At 37.1% G+C, this 24441-nt stretch overlaps 1 protein-coding gene across 2 annotated transcripts in view; it reads right to left on the reverse strand.

The window, feature by feature from the left end:
- Window positions 1-16171, reverse strand: part of LOC131045320 (DDRGK domain-containing protein 1) — a 117356-nt gene extending 101185 nt beyond the window's left edge. For both annotated transcript variants that reach the window (XM_057978896.2, XM_057978895.2), the window contains exon 1: window positions 15806-16171. In XM_057978896.2, the coding sequence (XP_057834879.1) occupies window positions 15806-15943 (138 nt within the window). In that variant the 5' untranslated portion in view covers window positions 15944-16171. The remainder of the gene's footprint in view (window positions 1-15805) is intronic.
- Window positions 16172-24441: the final 8270 nt, after the last annotated feature.

Below are 24441 nucleotides of genomic sequence, written 5' to 3' on the forward strand. Positions count from 1 at the left end.
ACTGTGCACAAGTGGCCCATACGATTACAGTTGAACTGAGTGAATTTTCGTAAGAACCAGATCGATGCTAAAACACTGAGAATTGCGAAGAACTTGCAGAGACTTGCGAACGATAGCCAGAAGAGTTGAGCATTCTTCCAAGTAAGTGTTGTCTCTCGTATTTACTGTAATTATGGAACCTTCGTCTTCTTCTTCTAAAAGGAGTAGGAAAGGAAAAGAGCTGAACCCTGAAGAGAAGCCCAAGAGACAAAAGAAAGAAGGGAGAGCTCTGACTCAGGATTTGTTAGACCAGTGTCCATCGTCTGGCGTAAGGTCCAAAAAGATTAAAAGTGAAGAAGAAGGATTAGAGGATAGATTTGAGAATCTAGGAGACATTTGGATTGAAATCAGAGGGCATGAGTTATTCTTATTTGGCTACAAAAGAAGGGATGCACCAGAACCCATAAGTAATCTATGGAAGAAGAACTTAGGCAAATTGGTAGTCCCAAATGTGTTTGTAGACGTAGAATTGATGAAAGCTCTGGTAGATTGCTACAACCCCAGAACCAAAACCATATGTGATTACAGAGGGAATACATTAGTAGTAATTAACAAACAGACTATTGATATGGTCTTTGATTTGGACTGGGAAGTAGAGGAGAATATCGATATGAAGAAACTTTCACAGGAATTCTTTAGTTTGGAAAATATCTACAGGACTTGGAGACTACCTGTTCACAGGCCAAAAGTGGGTGGGTCATTTGTTCCGTTTGGCAAAGATGACAAGGTGCCGTTTGATGTCAACCACTTCCATCCATATTTCAAGTATACATATTATGCTGCAGCCCAAGTACTAGGCCTAGAGGCTCATCCACTCATGGATATTGGGGTTATGGTTCTGTGTGCTGACTTACAGTCAAAGGACCCTAGGTCATTTGATTTTGCCACTTATGTTGCAGATGCCTTAAATCATGGATTAGAAAAGATGAAAGGGGACCTTGTGAATATTCATTTTTCATTGTACTCCTTGTTAATGCATATCATTCTTTATTGTGGACAAGAAATTAACTTTTGGTCAGATGAGTTCAGCATTAGATCTTATGATAAGAATGGTCTGAAGAAGCCAGTTCAATTATGGGTATCTGCATGGGACCAGAGGTTCATGAACAACCAATATTGGCACTTTCAAGAATACTTTGTGAAACCTCTTAGTGCAGCTTTTGGGCAACACAGGGATTACACTTTGTCCCCTGAAATCAAGAGGTTCCTCAGACCAAAGGACTTCTCTCCAGAGTCACAGATTGATCATAATTGGGGTGATTGGTATTGCCATGATAATCACACAGAAATAAGGGTATTTGGATATGAAGGGCAACCCCACATGCTTCCGATTACGGTGCCAAACAGGGTGGCTAGCCTTGAAATTATCAGACAATTATCTATTGCCAGTGCTAAGCATCTTACAGACTTCGGTAAACAATCTATTCTTCCAGGTTTATTAGTCTTCTCTGATTTCATTGTTAAGAGTTCAAAAAGTTATCATTTACTTCAGAATAAATTAAACTATTATGGCATGACTCTGGGTGAGCCTAGGGAAAACTTCGATCCTGAAGGATATATAAGAGCTGCCAGGGCATCACAAAAACTCAAAGCTGGAATACATGTGGCCAAAATGCCAGATGACTTGATTAAGAACCTTGAACGAGAGGAGGCCAAAGCTTTAAAAGGAAAGAGTGAGTTAGTTTGGGAGGCCTACAAATGGAAAAGGGCAAGGGGAATGATAGATGGAGACCTAATTGGAAATCTCCAAGATCCTCTGGAAGTAGCTAAAAGGCTGCTTCAACATGAAGCAGAAATTATGCACAGAGTGCCTTCGCAATTCCTTCATTTCATTAATACTGAGAAGGACAGTCAGCCCCTAGCTCACATGTCACCAAAGTCGACTGCCAGTAGTATCCCACCTGATTCTCCTAGGGAAGATTATCCTCCTGGTTTTGAAGCAGAAATGAATATGGACACTGGCGAGATTAACATCAAGGATGTTGTTGATATCAGAATGACTGAGCATGAAGACTTCGTTGCTGATGATGGATTTGCCTCTTCTAGGGAGTTCCTCTCATTTTTGTACCAATACAAAGGAGCTCATGTAAAACGAAGCATGGCTGGAAGACCAGAGGAGGAACAGATGAAGAGATTACAGGATGAAATTGATGTCCTCATGAAAGACATGACTCCTGAGAAAGGGAGGAAATTATTAAAAGAGGCCGGTGTAATCATCTTCTCCGGTTGGGATATAAATTCAGCACTCTTATTTGATGGCTTCCTGAAGAAACAAGATTTGAATCAACAGGTGTTGCCTCAGGAGATAGATAAATTGTTCCTAGGCTCTGGATATGATCCAGACAAGAAAGCTCTCCTACAGTGGGCACTATATCCAAAGGGGAAGAGGCCTATCATTGTAGACATTGAAGAAACCTTTGGACACCTCATGGTTCATCAAGTTGGGAAAACTGATCCTAGGGTCACTGCAAAGCTCAACCTGGATGTTGCAAGATTGAACCTAGACCAGACAGAGTTTTTGGTCAGAGAGAACGTCACATATAAGGGGTTATATGAAAAATCTAAAGAGGAAAATCAAAAGTTGCAGGCAAAAGTATTGCAACTAGAGACAGGGACTCCTATCAGCGAGTACACCTCATACCCCGCGGGACGTAGCTTGGACGATGTCTCTGATGCTCTGTACTGGAAGTATCAAGCAGAAAAGGCAAATAAACGCGCAGACAGTATCCAACAAAAGATGGACAAATTGGTCAATGATATCATCGGACATCGGTTTAACACCATGCTCTTACAGGTTGAACCATATTGGAAAGTATACAATGGAACGATAAAAGCGTTAACAGAGCATGAGAGGTTAAAAGCACGACTACATGAAGTACTAAACAATGTCGATGCCATGACACCAGAGGAAAAAGCCGAGGGGACTGCGTATATGGAAAATCATATCAAACTTGAAGATATGCTAAGAAGAGACCTGAAGGAATTGGATGATGAGAAACCCGTTGGAATGCCTTCCGTCTACAAAGAAGGAGAAGTGATATCCCTGGAGGATTTGCAAAAAGAGCTCATCAGCGTCAGGGATTGGGCCTTGTCAGAGATAGATCGAAGTAAGGATATGGCCCCTACTGTTAACCAGATAATATTCAAGTATCTGTCGCTGGGAGATGAATTGAAGAAACAAACTCCTCGAATCAAAACCTTCAAAGACGATGATTACATTCATCATTTGGGGCTCCTGAATCTCTTTTTGCTTAAGTTTAGAAATATTCAAATTAACGATTAGTATTGTGAAAAGTCGTGTCTCTTCATGAAAAGCCTTCATCCTCATATATATATGAGAATGATTTTTGTAATGTAGGGTGATAGTGATTAGATAAGAAGAAGATGGCGATGTATGACAGCCTGTAAGTTTTACAAATTTCGATGGAATACATGCTATGAACTATTGCTTTTCTTTGCGTATGTGTTGTGGATTATTTCACTTTGTCTTGGCAATCGTCTGTGATATTATCTAAAGTGATAAGGTTATTCATATTCTTGAAATCAAATCTGTGCTTCATGTTATAACGTTGAAACAAAAGTTTTGCTTGCGAATTGTAATTGTTCCTTGCAGTACTTCATTGATTGGTCCCTTAAAGGTAGGGTTAAAATTCATTCAATCAGCACATGATATAAGCATTCAAATTGATCTCAAAAGAAATAATAACCGACAGGTCTACAAAAGGGTGGATTAAAAAACTGTCTCACAGGCTCGCATAATAAGTCCTGAAGAAAGTACAATGACTCTGTAGCCCAAACAGCAAAGAAGGCACTGGTCAAAACAGATTACACTCATCATTATATTTCACCATTTGTTATTTTAAAAGCAAACAGAAGTAGTTAGGAAACATAGATCGAATAGCTTCTACAACAACAATCTTGAACTCATCTGCTATATCTCCATTCAAGGAACTCATGCCATTTCAAAGATCAGGAGATATCAGATTAGGATAATACATCTGCTATAAAAAGCACTGGTTATTGGAGACATTCAGTGAATAGGTATACCCGCCTAGGTCCTGCAGAGCCTAAAGTGAGAGAGTTAGCAACCAAACAGGTTCACTCTACATGTTGGCCAAGTCAATTGGAGGGTTTGATCATAGGAGTTGGCATTTCCTTAGAACCTATCCAATCTGTTGATTTGAGACCCAACACTTTCAACATTGCTAATCCTTTGGCAAGGGTATGCCCAAATACTAAACATGCAATGAAAAAAATTCAGGAGAAAAGGAAGTATCAAACACCCAACAGCAATCCAAAATAATAGGATAAAAGGAGAGAAGAGTTCATCTAGAACTAAAACATCCATCAGAAGAAAAGGAATTTCATAGGAATCAATCAAATTCAACAAAGTGTATAAGAAAACTAAAGGCAAGGGCCAAAACCGCCAAGTTGAATCTTTCAACACTGCAAATTCTTCGCTATTCTGTGTGATTATATATATGAGAATATGAATAAAGACATACTCACAAGAACGAAGAAAGAAAATGTATTATCACAACCAAATTCCTAACTCTCGTGGAACTAGTAGAAATAACCCTCATTGTAAATACCATAGAGTCTGCATAAAGGAATTAAAAAAATAGTAGCAAGAATATAAATATGAATATCTTTTGAGTTTTGCATCAAACTACAAATAGCCAAATGGCAAATACTTGTGATCTTGTCAACTCGTGTTGGCTCCTTCCTTGTGTCAACTCTTGTATTGCCTTTTGCAGTGTGTTTCTAATCCAACTTCCCAATGCATTTAACTTTTAAATTTTAGGCTTTTTTGTTTTATTTATGTAGGAGATGGTGGGAGTCTTTGAAAGACCATGGCTGAAAGTCTCCTGCAACCAAAGACGTCTCAGGCAAGGTGTCCGGTACCAGAGACGCGTCTTGGTCTCTAAGACAAGTCCTACAAGGTCGGAGACACGTCTTTTGGTAACACAGGTAAGACCTCAAAACAACTACAATAAACATGTTTGCATCCCAAAGGGATAAAAGAAAAAAACAATTTATCATTGAGAAATTTTCAAGAAGGAAACTTCAAAGAATATATCATCCAAATAAAAATCTAATCAATCAATAATAGAAAACCATTTCTCATAACAGGTAGAGTTGAATGGGTATAGGTTATCCATTTTCAAAGATTCAAGATACAAAACCAAGTCACATTCAAAACCTTTGCTATTAAACCAAACCTTCAAATCTACTCAAAGTACTGACTCATATAAAGTATAAGTAGAAGATAGACACAAAACACATTTTAGGATGGATATGCATAATATCAAAATAAGCTGATGTTACATACAAACATCAGGCTGATGTTTTTATGCAGCCAAGGATTTTTGTACAACTTGAGAGAGGGATAAAATGATATGAAGACAAAGAGGACCTACTCATAGCATTACCTCTTCACTTCTAATAATGAGACTGTGAAAAAAATGAAACTATAGCATTGTCATATTCATCAAGCAAAGCAATGATATGACAAAGAGCACAAAGAGCCTAAGTTAGCATTAAATTCAAGCCGTTTAGCTAGGAATACAGATTACTTCTTTTCAAAGAACTGATTTACAAGGCTACCATTGTAGAAAAAGATAGACCATCAAATGTTGTTTGAACCAAATAAACCAACCAATCTTCACAATAACAATTTAGTTGTGCAGAAAATCAAGATAAGACACAAAATTAAACCATGATAAAGTGGACATAAAATATGAAGTAGACACAACGAGATAAAATATAACCTTAGACTATAGCCCATTCACATGTCATAATGGTAAAATACTCTCTTTGGACGAAAGCCCCACCAAAATAAAATAAATTTAACACTTTTTAACTTGTTAATTTAAATTGAAAGATCCATGTGATGTGCACATTGAAAATTTTATTTAGATTTGATGCAGAAAAGAGGTAGACATAAAATTAAACCTTGTGCCTCTGTGTATTGACAGTATTGACAAAATCCTAGCATCTAAATATAGATAAAACTAAGCCATGATAAAGCAGACACAAAATATGAAGTATGAATGGTGAGCTAAAATATAACCTTGGAATACAAACCATTCAACTATCATAACAGTAAAATAATATCTCTTTGCATAGAAACCCCATCAAAATAAAACAGATTTAACATTTTTTATCTTGTTAATTTAAATTGAAAGATCCTTGTAATGTGCACATTGAAAATCTTATTTAACAAATTATCCATCTATTTGTATGAGTGGGTTGAATTTTGTGTAAATACTATTTATATGGCATGAATTTATAGAATGTATTTGCAGCGGTATTACAACAAAAATTGCCTGCCATTAACTCAAATGCACCGCCTACCAACTCCCTACAAGTTTGCAACTAATTACGCCTTCTATGCACATCTTGATGAGCTCTTGTTTGTAGACATGCCCTGAAAATATCGCACAACTACACTATTCATAAAATATTTTGCCATTTCGTAGGTTTTGAGAGTTTCACAAGTTTGTAGGAGATTGATTAAGGTTTCAAACGGGATCTTTACACGATTTAAATGCTCAAAAATTGTTGAAAATCACATTCAGCAGTTTTTCAAAAAGACGATTTTTTGGGGGGGGAAGAAATCACTTGAGAGACCAATTTGCAAAAACTCAGGTATAATTGGGATTTTTTTAAAAATAAATTGCTTCTACAAACAGCACAATGGAAATAATGAACAATAGAGCTCTAATCCAATTATGATGTGATTAAGCCAATAAATTATTAATCATTTAAACAATGGAGAAGTAATATAACAAATTAGGAAACTCATTAAACACAAATTATAAACATCAAATATACATGGAGAAACTTTTGCAAAGAAATATTTCACTCCAAAGAGACCCAAGCTTGTATTATTCCAAATAATGTAATACAATAATGTGATTAAGCTGATAAATTTTCATAGTCTCAAAATTCAAGCTAAATCCTTGTCTTTTCAGCAAATCAAGTGGTCCTATTTCAAATCTTTGTCTTGTTTGTCAATGTTGTTTTTGTCATCTCTCGTCCTTCTCTTTGCAAGAACAACAAAAAGAAGCTTTCAAGTGCATTCTTCATAGCGGCCAAGGAGATTGAATGGTGACTACATTACAAAGCTTCATCAAGGCTTCAATCTTCATCATTTCAGTATGGAGAAGTACACTAGTGTAAAAGGTAGACATGAAGTTTCAAGTTAAGATTTGCAGTCATAGAGAAATGGTGTGGCCATATGATATGGACACAAACTTTTCCAAGTTAAAGTTGCATCCCTTAGTGCCAACACACACCATACCAGGTGCAAATCCTACTCTCACTAAGTGCAAGGTGTACGTACATGTTAAAGCACATGCCTTAAGGTATATGAATAATTTCTCAAAAACAAATAAGATGCAACTATGCACACTCATGAGCACATATGCAAGTTTTCAAATACAAGGAAAGGTATGCAATTTTCAAACAACAATGTTTAAGTTATAAAAATTGCAATCAGCCTATAATTCTGTGTGCCAATGATAGGAGGAGGCATGTTTTCTATTTAAAAATTGCATACTTTTGTGGACCTACGTGTAGAAATGCAGCCTTGAACGGATTTGTGTGACTTTTCAATAAAAAAGCAAATGAGCTATATATATAATTGTTACAAAACTCACCTAGACTTGCCAAGACTTGGCGAGTCCTAGGGTGAGTGACCTTGACTAGGTTTTGGGAACTCCAGACTCGAATACCTGGCAAGCCTCATGAGCTAGACCCGAGCATGATTGTGGAAAGAAAAAGTTAAAAATGGATAACAAAAAAAACCATAAAACCCAGATTTCAAAGCCAATGAGGAGGTCTTCAGTGGGCTCTACATAGTCATAGAGCGAATGGCACCTAATTCTTTGGTTGGAGCCACAATAATAACTAAGATAGAGATCTTTGGGGTTGCACAAGGAGACCTCTTTGCACAAAACATATGCAAGGCAGCTTGGACAACATTGAAGGCAAGTAAAAATCTACTAAAGACATAATTTTAGTTTTAAAATTGCAACTTTTCCCTCGTTTACATTAATATTGAAAGTGAAACTCAAATTTAGACAGCAAGATTGATTTGTATTTCTTCTCATTTCAGATGCATGATGAGAAAGGTTCGGTGCTAAGGTACCAAATTTTAAAAGGATTGTAGTTTGTGTCTTGAGCCAACCATGTAGTACTTTAGGATGTGAGCAAATAAACTCCAAGAATCCAAATATTTTGCTAGTGCAAAGGTTGAATGATCTTGTGTTTGTTCATTACAACCTTCACATTCATCACAAATAAATCTTGGATGTTGACTTATCTCCCATCAATCTAGAGGAGGTTGAACCACAATGATTGGAACACCAAGGTTGACAATCTTGTCTTCAATGATGAGGACCTTGTATGGGTTGATCAAGTGGATCGTGAGGTAGAACCAATAGCCATGGAAGAGGAGGATAGAGCACAAAAAAATAAAGCACGAGGAGACCCCTTGGGTGCCACTTAGACACAAGCAAATATCACGGCTGCATCATCATCCAAGACCTATCTTAAACACTAGCACAAGACTTCTTGCAATGTTGGTACTAGTGATACAATCTTCTCTGAGCCATAGACTTATATTTTTAGTTTTGATTTGTTTCGATGTTGTGTGGATATCATAAGATTTGTATACATTTAACATTATTTATAATTTTAAATTTATATATCTAACAATGTTGTTTCCTTCAGCTAAAAGTTAAAATTCATTTTTTACTCATGTAGTTGATGAATACTTATGTATGTGGTCAAAGTAGCTTCTAATTGATTAGTTTATTGTTTCTCTAAAAATTATTTATTAAGGGGTGCATGAACAAGTTTTCAATGCCTTAAAATCTCTATAATTCATGGTCTTTTCCATAGTTCGTAGACTCTGCAAGTAGTTGCCAAGTCTGTGAAAAGTAAAACTCGCCACTCAGAAGCCCTAATAGCAGCTTGCAAGTTAACTCATGGCTGCATTTAGGGCAAAAAGTCACCAATATTTCTTTGCAACTCGGCAAAAAATCACAGAAAACTCGCCGAAAACCCTAGACAAAGCAAAGACATGATTTTCGTCACAATTTTCACTTAGTAAACACACATTTTGACATGGCATCACCGGATTGGTTGATGATGACCGGGTATCACCTTAGCGTAGATATCTCTTGATATTCAACATCATTATCTTACCTGATTGATTGTGATGGTTCTTATTCCCAAATTGCATCATCTTTGATCAAGTCTTCTGAGATTATCTTGTCTTTCCTTGATCACATTTCACTTTTCATCTTCACATTTGGGTATTTTCCTTCGCTTGTGATGCCTTAATTCCACATTGTCATCCTCATCCTTGGAATCTTGAAATTCCATCTACCTCCTCAAGCTTTAATCTTGAAATTCCTTACCTTGGACTTGGATTCCTTGGTGTAGCTCTTGATTTGACATCATCCCATTGACGTTTAAACCTTGTCTTGATGTTATCTTGGGATTCTCCTTGATGTAATTAAATCCTTGATGCTGTAATCACTTCCTCTTTATCGTCTTAAAAACCTTGACGTTGTCTTGCACCATCCTTGTTGTCTTTAACCTTGATGTTGTATTTTTCGCCATGTTGCATCCTCACATGTTATTGAGTCCTTGGTGTAGAGCAATATCCTTCATGTGGTTTTCCTTATTTGCATTGTGGAATCATCCTCCCATCCGCTTCCTTGATCTTGAACTAGTCTCCCAACAAGTTGTGAAGTTCTTCTTATCTCCATCCACATGGTTGAGTTCCTTCAGCCTTTGGATTGTTTCCGTGCATCTTCTTTGAAGTTCTTGTGCTTGTCCTTGCAAATGTTGTGAAGTCCTTTGTAGGGCCTTTCACTAGATATCTTGATATTCTTAAATGATGAAGTGTAGGTCTTGATGTTGGAAGTCTTCCTTCATTGGTCCATCCCTTGAGCTTGTATTGTCTTTCATGTTGCAATGTCTTGAATCTGCTTTGAAGTTTTTAGTGTAGCAATGTCCTCCTTGGTCTTCTTGTAATGCTGAGTACTTGAACTTCTTTATGTTGTTTTCCCTCATCTAGCAATGATTTCTGAAAGAAGAACAAACACTCATGAATCAACCATATGTTAATTTCAAAACTCTAAGTTGAATGCTTATCCTTTAAACCAGTTTTGAAGAACTTGAAGTTGTAAGACATAATTTATCCTAACAATACAAAAATGTTTGACAAAACACTTTACACCTCCCTCACAAATCTGGAAATGACATTTTAAGTCTGGAAATGGAAGTCTCAGGTCTGAAAATGCATCTGCAATCCTGAAACTCACACCTCTCTGCCTACTGCAATTCACCTTGAAGTCTGCTCTGCTTCTTAATTTACTCAGTCTGATTTGAAATTTGCTTCAAGGCGCATTTGATCTCCTCCAATTAGCACTTGAATTGCCTTTTTAATGCCTGAACTGTATTTATTGCTCCTTGATTTGCAATTATTCTGTCTTTATTTGCCTTATTCTGCCTTGATTCGCCTTTGAATTGATTGGTAAATGATGAAAATGATTTGAAGCTGACCTCCTTTATATACATGTTCACCTATATTTCTCAATCAGGTTGGCCTTGTTTGACATTCATTAACATTTAAATTATTTTTCCTTAACCGTATTAAGGCCAACTTGTATAACATCTTGATCGAATGCACTATCCCTTAGGAGGCTGACTTGTTATGTCCTTGGGCACGACTTAGAGGGGGGAAGGAAATTTTGTTTGAGCGGATTTCTCCCTTTACCATGCAATGAAATGAAGGGAGCAAGATTGCAGTGGAGAGAGGAAAATTTCACTCTCCTTATTGCTCTTTCCTTGGGTGGGACTGCAATAGGGTAAGGAAATTCCGCCCTCTTCCTTAAGACTTAGGCAGTTTCACCCTCTAGCTTGTAAATCTTGGCCAACCTAAGAAGTTTCTTGAGCGAATTTCCTTACTAGGAAGAAAGGAAATAATAATGTTTCTAGGGCGGGATTTCTCCTACCTAGTGCAACAGCACTCTTCATTTTGCATCACTTGATTTATCTTTCATTACCTTAGGCACAATTGAGTGCTTCAAATGGATTGATAAGGATGCATAGACCATAGTGTAGCGGATTTCCACACCTTTCATGGAATGGTGAGCATATTTTGAGTGCATCCCCACTTGGAAGTGGAAATCTTGGGTGAGTTTTCATGTAGGAGAGGAATGTTTAGCACAAATCCTCATAGGAGAGGAAAACTTGAGTGGAATTTTACATATGACAAGAAATTATTGTCATATGGGTGTGATTTCACCTTTGACAAGGAATTTGTAATGTTTTGAAAGGAAATCTTGAGCGCACTTGAGATACTAAGAGGAAATTTCCTTCTTAAGGGAGCGCAATTGCACTATTGTCCAGGAATTTTCACAAAATCTTCTCTATTTTCTTATCTTGTCAAGGTTGGAAAATCCGACCTCAAGATTGTCACATCGTTAAGATTTTCCACCATTTTTCACACTTAGCATTTCAGCTCAACAACTTGTCTTGACGACATTGACAACTTTCACTTGACATTTGAATTCCTAACTTTCTCACACCCTTGGTCTTCCATTTTCATTCCTTGGAACAATTGCACATAATCTCAAAATAAGGAGATTTCCTAGTCTAGACGGTGGATTGCACGCTCAATTCCTATCTTGGGCTTGGAATTCCTGACTCAAGTTACCCATTCCTGACCTTAGACTTATTGAATTTCCTTACTCGATTTATCCAACTCCAAGGACAAAGGTCTCGCACTCTAAGTCATTTCAAGAATTGATCAATTATTCTTTCGAACTGACAAGACATCACCTTCCTTAAGAGCTAGGAGGCAAAACTATTGCCAAGCTATGCTAACAAGCAAAAAGTGGGGGTCGCCATTTGTAATAAGGCAATGTGTTAAAATGTCACAACAAGATCCTCACATTGAAAGGATTTGGATAAAATTGACATTGCTCGAGGACAAGCAATTTTGGGAAGGGCGGACTGTCATGCCCCTAACCAGATTGCAACAATTATAAATAGCAAACTGAGTGAATAATAACCTAGAAGACTGACTAGGGTAAATGTCAGTAATTCCTAAGCAGCATTTCACAAAGGGCCAACCAGAATATTTAATAATAGTAGGGCTGACCAGGATGTAAAATAATAGTAATATTTGAAGGGCCAACTAAGATAAAGAAATATAATAATTATTATTATTAACAAGAGGCCGAAAATAATTATCTACAAGATGGCCAACCTGCTAAATTATTGTTTAGGGTCCGTCCCTTTTAAGAAGCATCACCACCCTTAACAGGGTCAATTCACTTTAAATAAGAGCCTCATTAAGGAGTCACATCCTTTGATGCAGCTGCCTCTTAAGGGAGTTAAATTAATAGTCAAATAAACTAAGTTTATTGGGTGAAAAGGCCGACCCCTTCCAAAAGTCACAGCTCTTAGGAAAGTCGCCCCTCCTTGGACGAATTGCATCGTTTGAAGTGGTATAAAGGGAGAATGATCAAATGGAATTAAGGGGGAGTTCTCATACAGAGATATCTGAGTATAAACAGCAGTCCATTCAAAGGAAAAAGCATCGAATAAGAGAAAACTCGTAAGCAGATCTGAAATCAATGAAATCAAATTTTATGAGCAGACTTTAAGAAAGTGTATAACAGTATAAGCAGATCATCGATCAAATCTGATTGGGCATTCATAATAAATTAAGTATACAACAGATTGAACAGCAGAAGAGTTATATTCATTCGCAGCAGATCTCATTAAAATATCAAATCCTTGTGTTAGGGAAAATTACAAGATAATCCCAAAAAGGGACATTACATATGGTCCCAACCTAGACCTTGAGCATGCATTTTATACATGTGTCCATCTTTTCCATGAAATCCCTACACTACAATAAGGCTGCCCTATTATCCAAAGGACATGTTCTAAAGCTTGTATGTTATTGAAAAATGGGAAAAGTTAGGTCATAGAGCATCCAAAAAAGAATATGTGTAAAAGTGTACAATCCAGATTCAAACCCAAATGCCCATAACACTAGCATGATCAAAATCCTAGAACCTAAGCATGTGTTTTATATATGCTTTGTAGAGACATTACACACATCATTCCCATGAAATGGAATTGCTGTGAACAGTTTGAAGAAAAAATTATGTATTTTATATGCATGTCTAGAAAAAGTGTCCATCATCCCACGAGATTGATGGATGTGGGGAATGGTTTGACAAAAGGTTTCAATGATTATGAAATTTACGGTTTAGTTGTATATGGATTCTAGAACCATAATGATCCCCCACAATGCAAAACATATTAATAGTTAACCTCTAGGCGAGCAAGCTAGATCAAAGGAATGGAACTCTTAGCGCACTAGAGAGCACTGTTTAGAGGAGGGGTGGACCAAGCAAGAGCCAAAAGAGCATATTATTGCAAGCCTTGAGATAAATCCCTTTAACCAAAAAAGAATGTTTTTTTCGCTCCATATTAGTAATTTGGATGAATCATCTTTTTTAATATTTTACTATGACATTAGAATCTAAAAGTTAAAGATGAATTTATAGGTGAGTCCAGCATAGTGACCTAGTTGTCATTGGTTGTACGTTTGAGTCACATTGGTGACTCCCCCAAAAAATCTAGCCTCACCCAATAAACATGTTACAATATTAAAAAAAATTCAATCCTTCATTAATGAAGATAAGCATACAATGCCCTTCATTCATGGGATGCAAGGAGCTCAATCTCTTTCCATGGACAAGTCAACCATTAAACAGGAAGCTCCTCCAAATTCCTTTTTGACGTTTAACTTTGATGGAGCCATGCAAGATAACTCAAGTCCTTCAAGCAATGGATGCCTTATTAGGGCCTCAAATGGATCTTTATTTCATGTTGCTTCCAGAAAACTCCCACCAAGACTAATAATGATTCAGAGTCCCAACTCCTAGTTATGGGTCTCTTACTAGCTGTCAAACGTGAGATTTGCATCTAATCATATAAGGTGACTCAATGGTGTTGATTAATGCTATCAAGAAGAAGTCTACCGAAAATTGGAAATTGGATAATATTCTCCAAGAAGACTCGAGTTTTTTGGATATCTTCTTAGTTTTTAAATGCAAGCAATGTTACATAGAATATAATTTGGCTACAAATAAATTGGTGAATTGTGCCATTGATAATGAGAATATCATTGTACCAAACAATCCCTTGGCTTGGCATATCATGGAGGATTTTTGGAACATGTAATGATTTGGCATATCATGATGCATTAAGATCTTGTGCTTCCCAATGGATTAGAATGATAGGCATGATTCTTGTGGACTCCGAGACAACTCAAGCATGAGAAACATGCATTGAACACGGTGTTTGGTAGCTAATAGATGTGGTTTTGTGTTGGCATTCTCCTCATTCCACCTATTATATATAATCCTACTGTCAATTTTCCATGGAAGTGATTAAGCAACATACTACCAAACATGAGATGGCATTCACTAGTAAAATCTCGAAGATTCAATTTGGGTAAGATTTTTGCCATGAACTCAGATCTTATTAAACCTGGCTATTGTTTTTCGGGGAGGATTTTATGATGGGGAGTGCACTCTCTTGAGTGAACTCTGACATTGCAATGGAATTTGTTAAGAGATTGCAATCTTATATCCAAGATAGGGTTGTGGTGATAGCTCTTGAGATCATTTATATCAATCCCAAGTATAGTGAAGGCCTCAACTCGGTTTTGGATTATGCTAAGTTGAAGACAAGCGGTACCAACCCCAAAGACTATGTCCGCATGGTCATTCACTTGGAGCTGTTTGACAGGTTTCACATTGTGGTCAAAAAAATGGATAGAATGGAACTTTTCCTCACGTATAGCTCTGGTAATTTCAAACCTAATCCAGACTTCATAGGCCTGCAGGTTCCCAATCAGAAAGTGGAGGAGTTCGTGCACCCAAAAAATATGAAAGAGGTGAAAGCTGCTGTCAAAACCCTTATCTGGGCTGCAAATTTTGAGATACTGTTGGTGATTGGAGAAGTGGGCCACAACAAGTCAGAGGTCCCACTGGTCTATCCGGACAAATGGCTTCCTTTACCACAAGGCTCTGGATATGCTTTCTTCTATTGGTTGATGGCGTCTGCTCTGTGTATAATCTTGTTATAAACGATTGAAGTTGGATATTTGCGTAGTATCTGATCTAGGGCAGCCCCCCTGTAAAATTGTAGCTTTTTAGCTGGACTCTTTGAGGATTGATACTTTTTGTTGTAAGGACAGGTGTCCCGCAGCCTCCTATAGATTTATCATTTCCAAGTCTTTGGTAGGTGTCAAATTTGTTAATTTCTGGGGCATTGTTGGACTGGCCCTAGTTTATTGAATGTAAGGTCTTTTGTGGCTGTGGTAGCCACACTTTGTAATGTCTCATACAGAGCACGATTTTTTAGTTTTCTATATTGCTATTCATATTAAATACAATGGGATGGGCCTTACACACAGTTTACCCATTGTGTAAAAAGTATGCAGCGCATTACAAAGTAGGTCGGAGTGTATTGGTTTCTTAAACTGGGAGTGTGAATGTTGAGAATTGCAAAGTAATTTTCCCGGATAGGCATTTTAAAGAGACTCAAGATATCAGAATTAATAGTATGGCACACTATTATCCAAATACGTAATCCTATAGCTAATTGTAAAGTTATATAATAATTTGAAAGTGCAATGCTTGGCGTGGATGACCTGGTCCTGATGGTGATGTGGTTGTGGCTGCGGTGAAGAGCGTCGTCTGAGAAGTAAGAGGGCCACGAGTGCCACCACTAAACCCATCACTGCCACCACCAAGTACAACATACTCTCGCTCTCCATCCTCACCAACATACACCTCGTCCCCACCCCACGCACTAATTCTGCCTCTACAACTCTCGATGTCTAAATATAATTTACCTGTATCCAAATCAAGTGAACAAGTATAAATAATCAATTTAAGGATGCCTGCCTCGCCTCGGTTGAATTTGTCAAAACAGTGTCGGCATGGCCGAGCAACCGGCGAGCTTCGCCTCTCATACTCACTGTTGCGTGCTCTAAAAATACAAATTACGGTATTGTAATGTGAAAATAAAGCATTTTTTGTACTGGATGTGGTAAATATCGACAATTAATATCTAAGTGTTATATAATTTGGTTAGAGTTCACTCAAAATTCCCTTTATTTAATTGTATTAATTTTTTTAAAAACTAATACAATATTATCATCTTATTAGTTGTCACATGGTAGGAATATTAATGTACTCATTAGATTTTATTAACTGATAACAAAGAATTAATCCTGGTCTATTTTATTTTTTTGATGGAGAAAGGTTTTGAACAATCTAATCTTAAATGGAGTTTAATTTGGAACAATAAAGTTACCCCAAAAATCACTCACTTCTGGTGGACAACAAATCATAACAAAATTCTCATAACTAATAATCTTGTGAAACGAGGATTTAATTTAGTAAATGGATGTATTATTTACTATAATGATGAATAATTGGTTGATCACCTTGTTCTTCACTACAAGTTCACAAAAGAAGTTTGGGATGAAGTGTTGTCCTCTCTTTAGACCTATTGAGCTAGTCCTAGAACCATAAAAGACTTCATTGGGAATTAGAAAGACCGTGCCCCCTTCAAACACCTTGTTATTAGAGAAACAATAGGATCTTCTGGGAAGAAGCTAAAAATGGTAGGGAGGTCTTTTAAATTATTAAAAATGGGATCCAAGAAAACGTTAACTCGATTAAGTCTCAAGAGGCTTTTCAGCTCCTCTTTGATCTCGAATTGTCGATAAGATCAACTTGGGGGATCACTCATCCTGTAAAAAAAATCAAACCCACCAAGAGACTCTTAAGAAAAAATGTTAAATGGAGAAAAACTAAAATAGGGGTGGATTAAGTTAAATTTGATGAGTGTAGCAAAAGTAATTCAAGAGTTGTGACTACAAAAGGAATCATAAGAGATGATAATAGTCAAATGATTGAAGGCTATGCTAAAAAGGTTGGAGTCAAAACCAACAATGACGTTGAGGCTCAAGTTGTGTGATGGGGGATTAAACATGTTATACTACATGGCTTTCATAAATTGATTATTGAAGGGGACTCTAAGATAATTGTTGACCTCCTAAAATCTTCCTCACAACCCCCTTGAAAATAAATAGCCCTTATTGAAGATAGCAGACGACTATTATCCTCGATATCACAATGGAAGATCTACCACATTTATAGAGAAGGGAACAAATTAGTAGATGTTCTAGCTAATTTGGGTCTAGTGTTTAATGAATGGAACTATTGATCGTTGAATAAGAGTTGCCTACTTAGGTCAAGATTATTTTGATTGAAAATTGATTAAATTTAATAATTAATCATGTGTTGGACTAAGATTAATGCCTTATGCCAAGCACACTAGAATAATTATGCAGAATGGTGTCACATCGTAAATTGTATGCACATGCAATTTCGTCCTCACCTAGACCTCACCTTGGCATTTTGTTTCTTGATGCCCGATGACGGCTTTGATTCTGCTCATACCTCCCACAAACCTACATTTTCACTTTCTCTTTTGCCTCTTCCTCAAATCTAAGTCTTGATTTCTCATGACAGATCATGGCACCAAAGCACCCCAATCCTCTCAATCAAGACCAAAATTTGTTCCTCACAATGGTCACTTCAAGTTGGGGGATTTAGGTTCCATGTCAGCTGGTGCAGGAGCACCTAGTTTTGAGTGCAATTTCTTCATTTTGGTGTGTTTGTTCATAGTTTGGTTTTGGATGGTGAATAAGAGTCTTCTCATAGGTCCTCATATGTTTTTGATATTCTTTGGTAGGTTGGATGTCCATAGGACCATGTATTTGCTCAATTTTGGCTTGGAAGCCTAAAATGGCATAATCATGCATTTTGATGTAAAATGTCTTGAAAAGTCTTGTTTGGCATTGGGACATGTTAAGGTAGTGGTTTTTAGTCATCCTAGATGGTTTGGAAAAGGAAACAAAGCATGTAATGCAAAAATGCACTTTTTGGCAAAAGTTGTCAAAGTTGCTTGACAACATTTTGCAACGTTGAGCATCTTGTTGCAACTTTGATCAAAGAGTTAGTTAGGAAACCGATGGAGAGTTAGTTAGGCAAAAAATGCAATATAAATGCCCTGATCATGAACTTAATGAGGTTGGTGAACGCCTGGAGCAGATTTGAATACAATTTGGAGACCATTTTTTGAGTTTTTACCTTGTGTTTTCTAAGAATTAGAGCAGCAGTCCGTACTTAATGGATTGATTGCATTTTTGTTCTTTTCTCATTGTTTTGTACATGTTATTGTAGTGCTCAGGAAGCATTTTGGTTAGTTTTATTGCAGGTTTGAGTTGAGTTCTTAATTTTTTAAGCTCTCAGCCTAAGTAAGGGTTTGAGAGGCCCAAACATGGTTCCAACTTGAAGTCCTTTGAGTTCTTCTCAATAACCCTTGGGACTCGAGCCATGGAACCTTTGTAAAGTGTACATAGTCTTTATTTTCCTTTGGAGGTCATTGAAAGGTCAATGAGCATCATTTCCTAGGCAAGCTCAATCATAGCCCAGTTAGGAAATGAGTGAAATTATACAAATGCTTGCAGGGATGAGCAGGGTTGGAGTTTCAAAGTGTTTGGAATGAACAAGTGGGGTGTGGCAAAGAACATGTGAGAGTTTAGAGGTGTGGTAGATCAAGAAAGATACCTAACCCTTGGAAAAAGACCAAAACAAGCCTAAAACCCCTTAAAACAAGCATTTCTCGGGTTTCGTACATGTACGGTTATACTAAGATTTCTCATTTCATAAATTTTAAAGTACTTCCAAAAGGGTACTCGGATCACCAAATATTTTGTGTGGTTCTTTGGGGAAATTATGATTAAATCCACAAAAAACGATTAGGTAGGGCTAATTGGGACTTTAGGGCTACTAGGCCTAGAAAATAGGGAAAGGAAGGAGCGATGGGGAAATGGATCAAACCCAAACCCTAAACCTATTGATTGGCCTTGAAAAACATCATGAACACCCACTACAACCTCTGCAAGCATTTGTTAGGAGTTTTGAGAGTGTGAGGTTGGATTTACCCTTGTGAATCTCAACCATGCCTGAGCAACCAGTGAGCACAACTTGATTGGGAGCACTCCTAGAGAGTTGGGAAGTCTAATTTGTTTGTTATAATAGAGAAAAATGAAGGGAGACCACTAAAACAACACTTGACTTCCCTTTGACAAGGAATTGACTCTCTTTGAGTCTACCTCCCCATCATAGTGGTATCAGAGCAACCAAGATTTGGGAAGAAGCCAGTACATGACAGACACTGAATCAGTAGGAGAGAATAGTCTAAGGATGGTGACCAATGTAGAGTTAGCCAAGAAGTTAGAAGACCAAGAGGAAGAAAATAGGCTCCTCAGAGAAAGATTACTACAATTGGAGAGCAAATTAGATGCAGTTGAAGACAAAACTAAGAAAGTAGCAATTAAGGTCAATGAAGGGAAGGGTAAAGAAGTTGTAGAAGAGGATAGGACACCTGAACCAGACCCTATTCTACCTAAAGAACCATTCCTTAAAGCAATCAAAGCCTTAGGAGCAAAATCCCTAGAAGGAGTGCCACTTTTTTGTGGAAAAATGGAGCTTGAGGTAGTCCTGGAATGGATAGAGGGATTGGAGAATCTATGTGAATGTGATGGAATCAGTGAGGCACAAAAGGTGAAGGTGGCCAAGTCTAGATTGAGAGGAGAAGCATTGACTTGGTGGAAATTGATCCAAGAAGAGAGGCAAAAAGAGGGTAAGAACCCCATAGCTACTTGGAAGGGCATGTTAGCCAAGGTGAAAGAAGCATACATCCCTGAAGATTATGAGATCCAATTGCACAAGAGGAGACAAAATTTGAGACAAAGAGACTTGGATGTGAGCAGCTACACTGAGGAATTTCAGATGTTGTGCCTGAGATCCAAGGTGGTAGAGGATGAGAGCATCAAGGTAGCCAGATACTTGAATGGCTTGAGATGGAATATTCAAGAGGAATTAAGCTGGTTATGCCCCAATACTGTGCATAAGTGCTATCAATTGGCACTGAAAGTGGAGGAAAAGAGAAAGAAGAAACAAGAACAAAGCAACAGAGGTAGAGGTAGGGGAAGAGATGGCAGAGGTTAGAGAGGTAGTTTTGGTGGAAGAAGTGTAGACCAAAGATCCCAAGGGGAATCCAAGTTGGTTGAGCAAAGTGGGGATTCCAATAGCAAGAGCAGCTATAGAGGAAGGGGATCTAGCAACTCGAGTAGAGGAAGGTCTAGTGGATCAGGAAGAGGGTCCTATTTTGCCACCATGAAGTGATACAATTGCCATCAACTTGGACACCCGACCTAAAGATGCCCTGAGAAGTCTTCTTCATCCCAAGGAGGTGAGAGGAGAGTAAATTATGCTCAAGAGGATGCAACAAACATGAAAGTGTCAGAAGTAAGTTTGGATTTAGAGGTTGGAGATAACCTCATGATAAGAAGAGTCTTGATTAAAGAATCGGTTAAGGAGGAACCTAGCCAAAGGAGATCCTTGTTTAGAATAAAATACAAAATCATGGGAAAGGTATGTAGAGTGGTGATGGATTCAGGATCCACAGACAACATAGTGTCAGAGGAAGCGGCGAGTAAGCTCAATTTGCCTAGAATACCACATAGTGATCCCTATAGAGTTACATGACTCAACAAGGGGAAACATGTTCTTGTAAATGAACAAACTTGGGTGGAGTTCACTATAGGAGGCTACAAGGACAAAATCTTGTGTGATATCTTACCCATGGATGCTTGCCACCTACTCCTAGGTAGGCCATGGCAGTTTGACAGAAAGGCAATACACCATGGAGAGAAGAATGCTTATACCTTGCAAAAGGATGGAACCACCTACAAAATCTAGTCCATAGGAGACTAAGTGGAGGGTAGATCCAAAGGTTCTAATGTGTCGCTAGTTGGTGAGAAAGAGTTAATCAACACACTCAAGGAGGGAGAAGGAGTGGGATTTGCCATTGTTGTAAAGCCAAAAGAAGACAACAAAGTGTGCATTCCTAAAGAAATGCAACAGGTCCTAAATCAGTTTAAGGACATCATTAGTGATGGAACACCAGCTACATTGCCTCCTCAATGTGCCATAAGTCACCAAATTGACTTTATACCTGGAGATTCTTTGCCCAACAAGGCAGCTTATAAAATGACACCGGATCAAAACAAGGAGATAGCCAAGCAAATACAAGAACTCCTAGACAATGGAATAATCAGGAAGAGCATCATCCCATGTGCAGTACCCACCATTTTGGCTCCAAAGAAGGGAGGTACTTGGAGACTTTGCACTGACTCTAGAGCCATAAACCGGATTACTATCAGGTATAGATTTCCCATCCCAAGAATTGAAGACTTGATGGATTGTTTGGGAGGTGTTGAACACTTCACCAAGATAGATCTCAAGAGTGGTTACCACCAAATCAGAAATGTGGTGTAAAAAAGTGGAATAAGTATGTAAGCTGCAAGACACAACACTTCAATTAAGTCATTACATGTATGGTTAAATAGATATAAGCATGGATATGAAAACCATAACAAATCGACTAATTGCCTTCTAAAAGATGTGAGTATAAGATTTCTCTCAGATTTGTATAAGCAATACCAGTGACTAGACTACACCAAGACGAAGAATTTAATCTATATGAATATGAGATAAAGCTAAATGGATGCAAGATGGATGAAATATTCAAGCAATAAAGGATTCAAGCAATAATGGATTCAAGCAATAATGGATTTAAGCAATAATAAATAGACTAAATATGCAAAAAGATAAACTAAGATGCATTAATCTCAAAAAGAAAGCACAATATATTCAATGACTCCAAAGCGAAAAGTGTATAATAACAAATCTCCAGGGTGTTTTGAATGAGAGCTAAAGGCTGAATTTATAGAGAATCACAAGAGAGATCAAGAAAAAGCACAATTTAGGATTAATTGAAATAATTGAGAAATCAGATCTAGTTAACCTTGAGATAGATTCCAATTATAGTTTAATGGAAATGCATTCAGAAAAGAAGTTTGAGTTTGCATTAGAAATAAGAATTAATTAATTCCATGCACTTGAGATAAAAATAGGTAATTCTTTGATTTATTCAAGAAAAGAGTCTTTTCAATGCAACTGAATTTCTTTTTCTCAAAAGCTTTGAGTTTCAATTTTAGAGAATGATTAATAATTCAATTTAATTGCTTTTCCTGATTTCAAGTTAATCTCAATTTAGAAGAATATCTCAAGTTTGATTTCTCTCAATTCAATTCTATTATTTTATTTTTAATTTAACTCTTGCTTTGTGATTAATTCCTCTTTTGTAATAAATTAGTTCCTTTTTTTTAATGATTAAATGGCAAATTTATTAATTAATTAAATATGCTAGGATATTTAATAAATTAAACAGGATAATTGATCAAAATGATATTCTTGGAATGATTCAATTAATTAAATAAATATTTAATTAATATTGAGTATTTGATTTGCCATGTGGCATTTGATGATTAAAGAATTAATAATGTGCTCAAGATTAATTTAATTGCCTTTGGTTAGGACCTTGGTGATGTTGTCGAGATTAGGGGCCCATGGTTTAGATGACCATTTTTAGGGTATTACATTTGCCCCTCTTTGAATTAATGTGCGAGCAGCGCGTTGGTTCAAAGAATAGTTGATGTCTAGGAAATACCAGTTCTGAACTTGATTGATCACGAACCAGACGAAGAGCGAGGTGTTTATCTTGATTTCAAGCGATGAAGCTGAACAAAGTTGATTAAAGCAATATCGATCCTAAACTTGATTGAACTAGGAACGATAAAGAGTAAAGATACCGAACTTGAACTTGATTGATCAAGAAGCAGATCTTACTGATCTAGAACTTGATTAAACTAGACACAGCGAGCGAAGATAAAATCGGTCTTGAACTTGATGGATCAAGACACGATGAGTGAAGATAAACTATCCAGCTTGTTTTAAAGCGATGAAACTGAACACCAACTTAGATTGAGCATGTGATCAAAGATACTCTTTAAACTTTTGATTGAGTTTAAATGAATAATCAGCTTGATGAAAAGCGATGAATCTAATTAACGTTAAGAGGCTGATTTAGATGAAGACAATATCAGCTTGATTTGAAGCGATGAAACTGATATGCCCCTAGCGATTGATTCGATTCAGATGATCGAGAAATCTCAACTTGATATGAAGCGATGAAGCTGAGATGCCCCTTAGCAATAAGAACTTGATTTTCTTTAGTTGAAAATATTTTTACTCGAATTTTGATGAAGATTTGAAAAATTTCTTGACTTTGAAGATGTGAGGTCATAAGGTTATCAGTATGCCCCCTCAAGAGCGAAATTGAAAGATAGCGAGGGTACATGATTATAGGCAATTGTTGGAAATGATAATGACTTGAGAATAAAAATTGAGTCAGAAGAATATTTGAAAATTTGGCATTGATCGATGAGAGAAATTGAGCGCAAAGTTGAATTGTAGAATAAAAATTGAGATTCAGCGTTGCTTACTAAGAAATTGAGCGCAATTTGAAGAAAGATTGAGTTTTTGATGAAAGCACAAAGTGGTCCAAATTTTGTGAAATTGACTAGCAAAATGATCTCGAATTTCGATTTTGATCCCGAAAATGGAATCAGGATAGGCAAATTAGCTAAGGGTACAATTTTCATGTCCATTAGAGCAAGTTGAAAAATTAGGGTTTTGGTTATATATGGGGTAAAAGTGTCATTTTCAATTCATTTTAACCCTCCAAGTTTGAAAATTCAAAATGCCTTCTGTGAAGAAAAATGGTGGTTCACACACAGGAGCATCGATTCAAGCGCCAGAGATGACATAATCAACCTCGTAAGTATGAGCAAACGGTAAGTGATCGATCTTAAGCCTGTTAATCATTTCAATTTTGAATTTTTTTGTTGAATTTTTCAATTTTTAGGCATGTTGAAGTCAGACTTTATCATTTTGTCGTGTGAGGCAGGATCCTGCCTTGTACGACAAATTGATTGAATGTCTTTTATCGTTTAAGGTTACTAGTTTTGTCGTACTGCAACTACCCTTATGTCGTACAAGTACCTTCAAAAGAGCCCATTTTGTCGTTCTAAGGCTAGTCTTATGTTGTATCAGAGTATTTTGTCATCCGAGGCCAATTCTTGACTCGTATGAGTTACTATCTCTGTGATGTTTTGTCCTTTGAAAAACAGTAAGCCTTTTTGAAGGTGCAAACTTGAAATTTTGATTTTGCAGTTGATGTAGTTGGATTTGCATGGTGTTTTGCTTCTCTTATAGCATGATTTGAAATGTTTCCTGA

The sequence above is a fragment of the Cryptomeria japonica genome, chromosome 8 (assembly GCF_030272615.1).
Source record: "Cryptomeria japonica chromosome 8, Sugi_1.0, whole genome shotgun sequence".
Taxonomy (NCBI): Eukaryota; Viridiplantae; Streptophyta; class Pinopsida; order Cupressales; family Cupressaceae; genus Cryptomeria; species Cryptomeria japonica.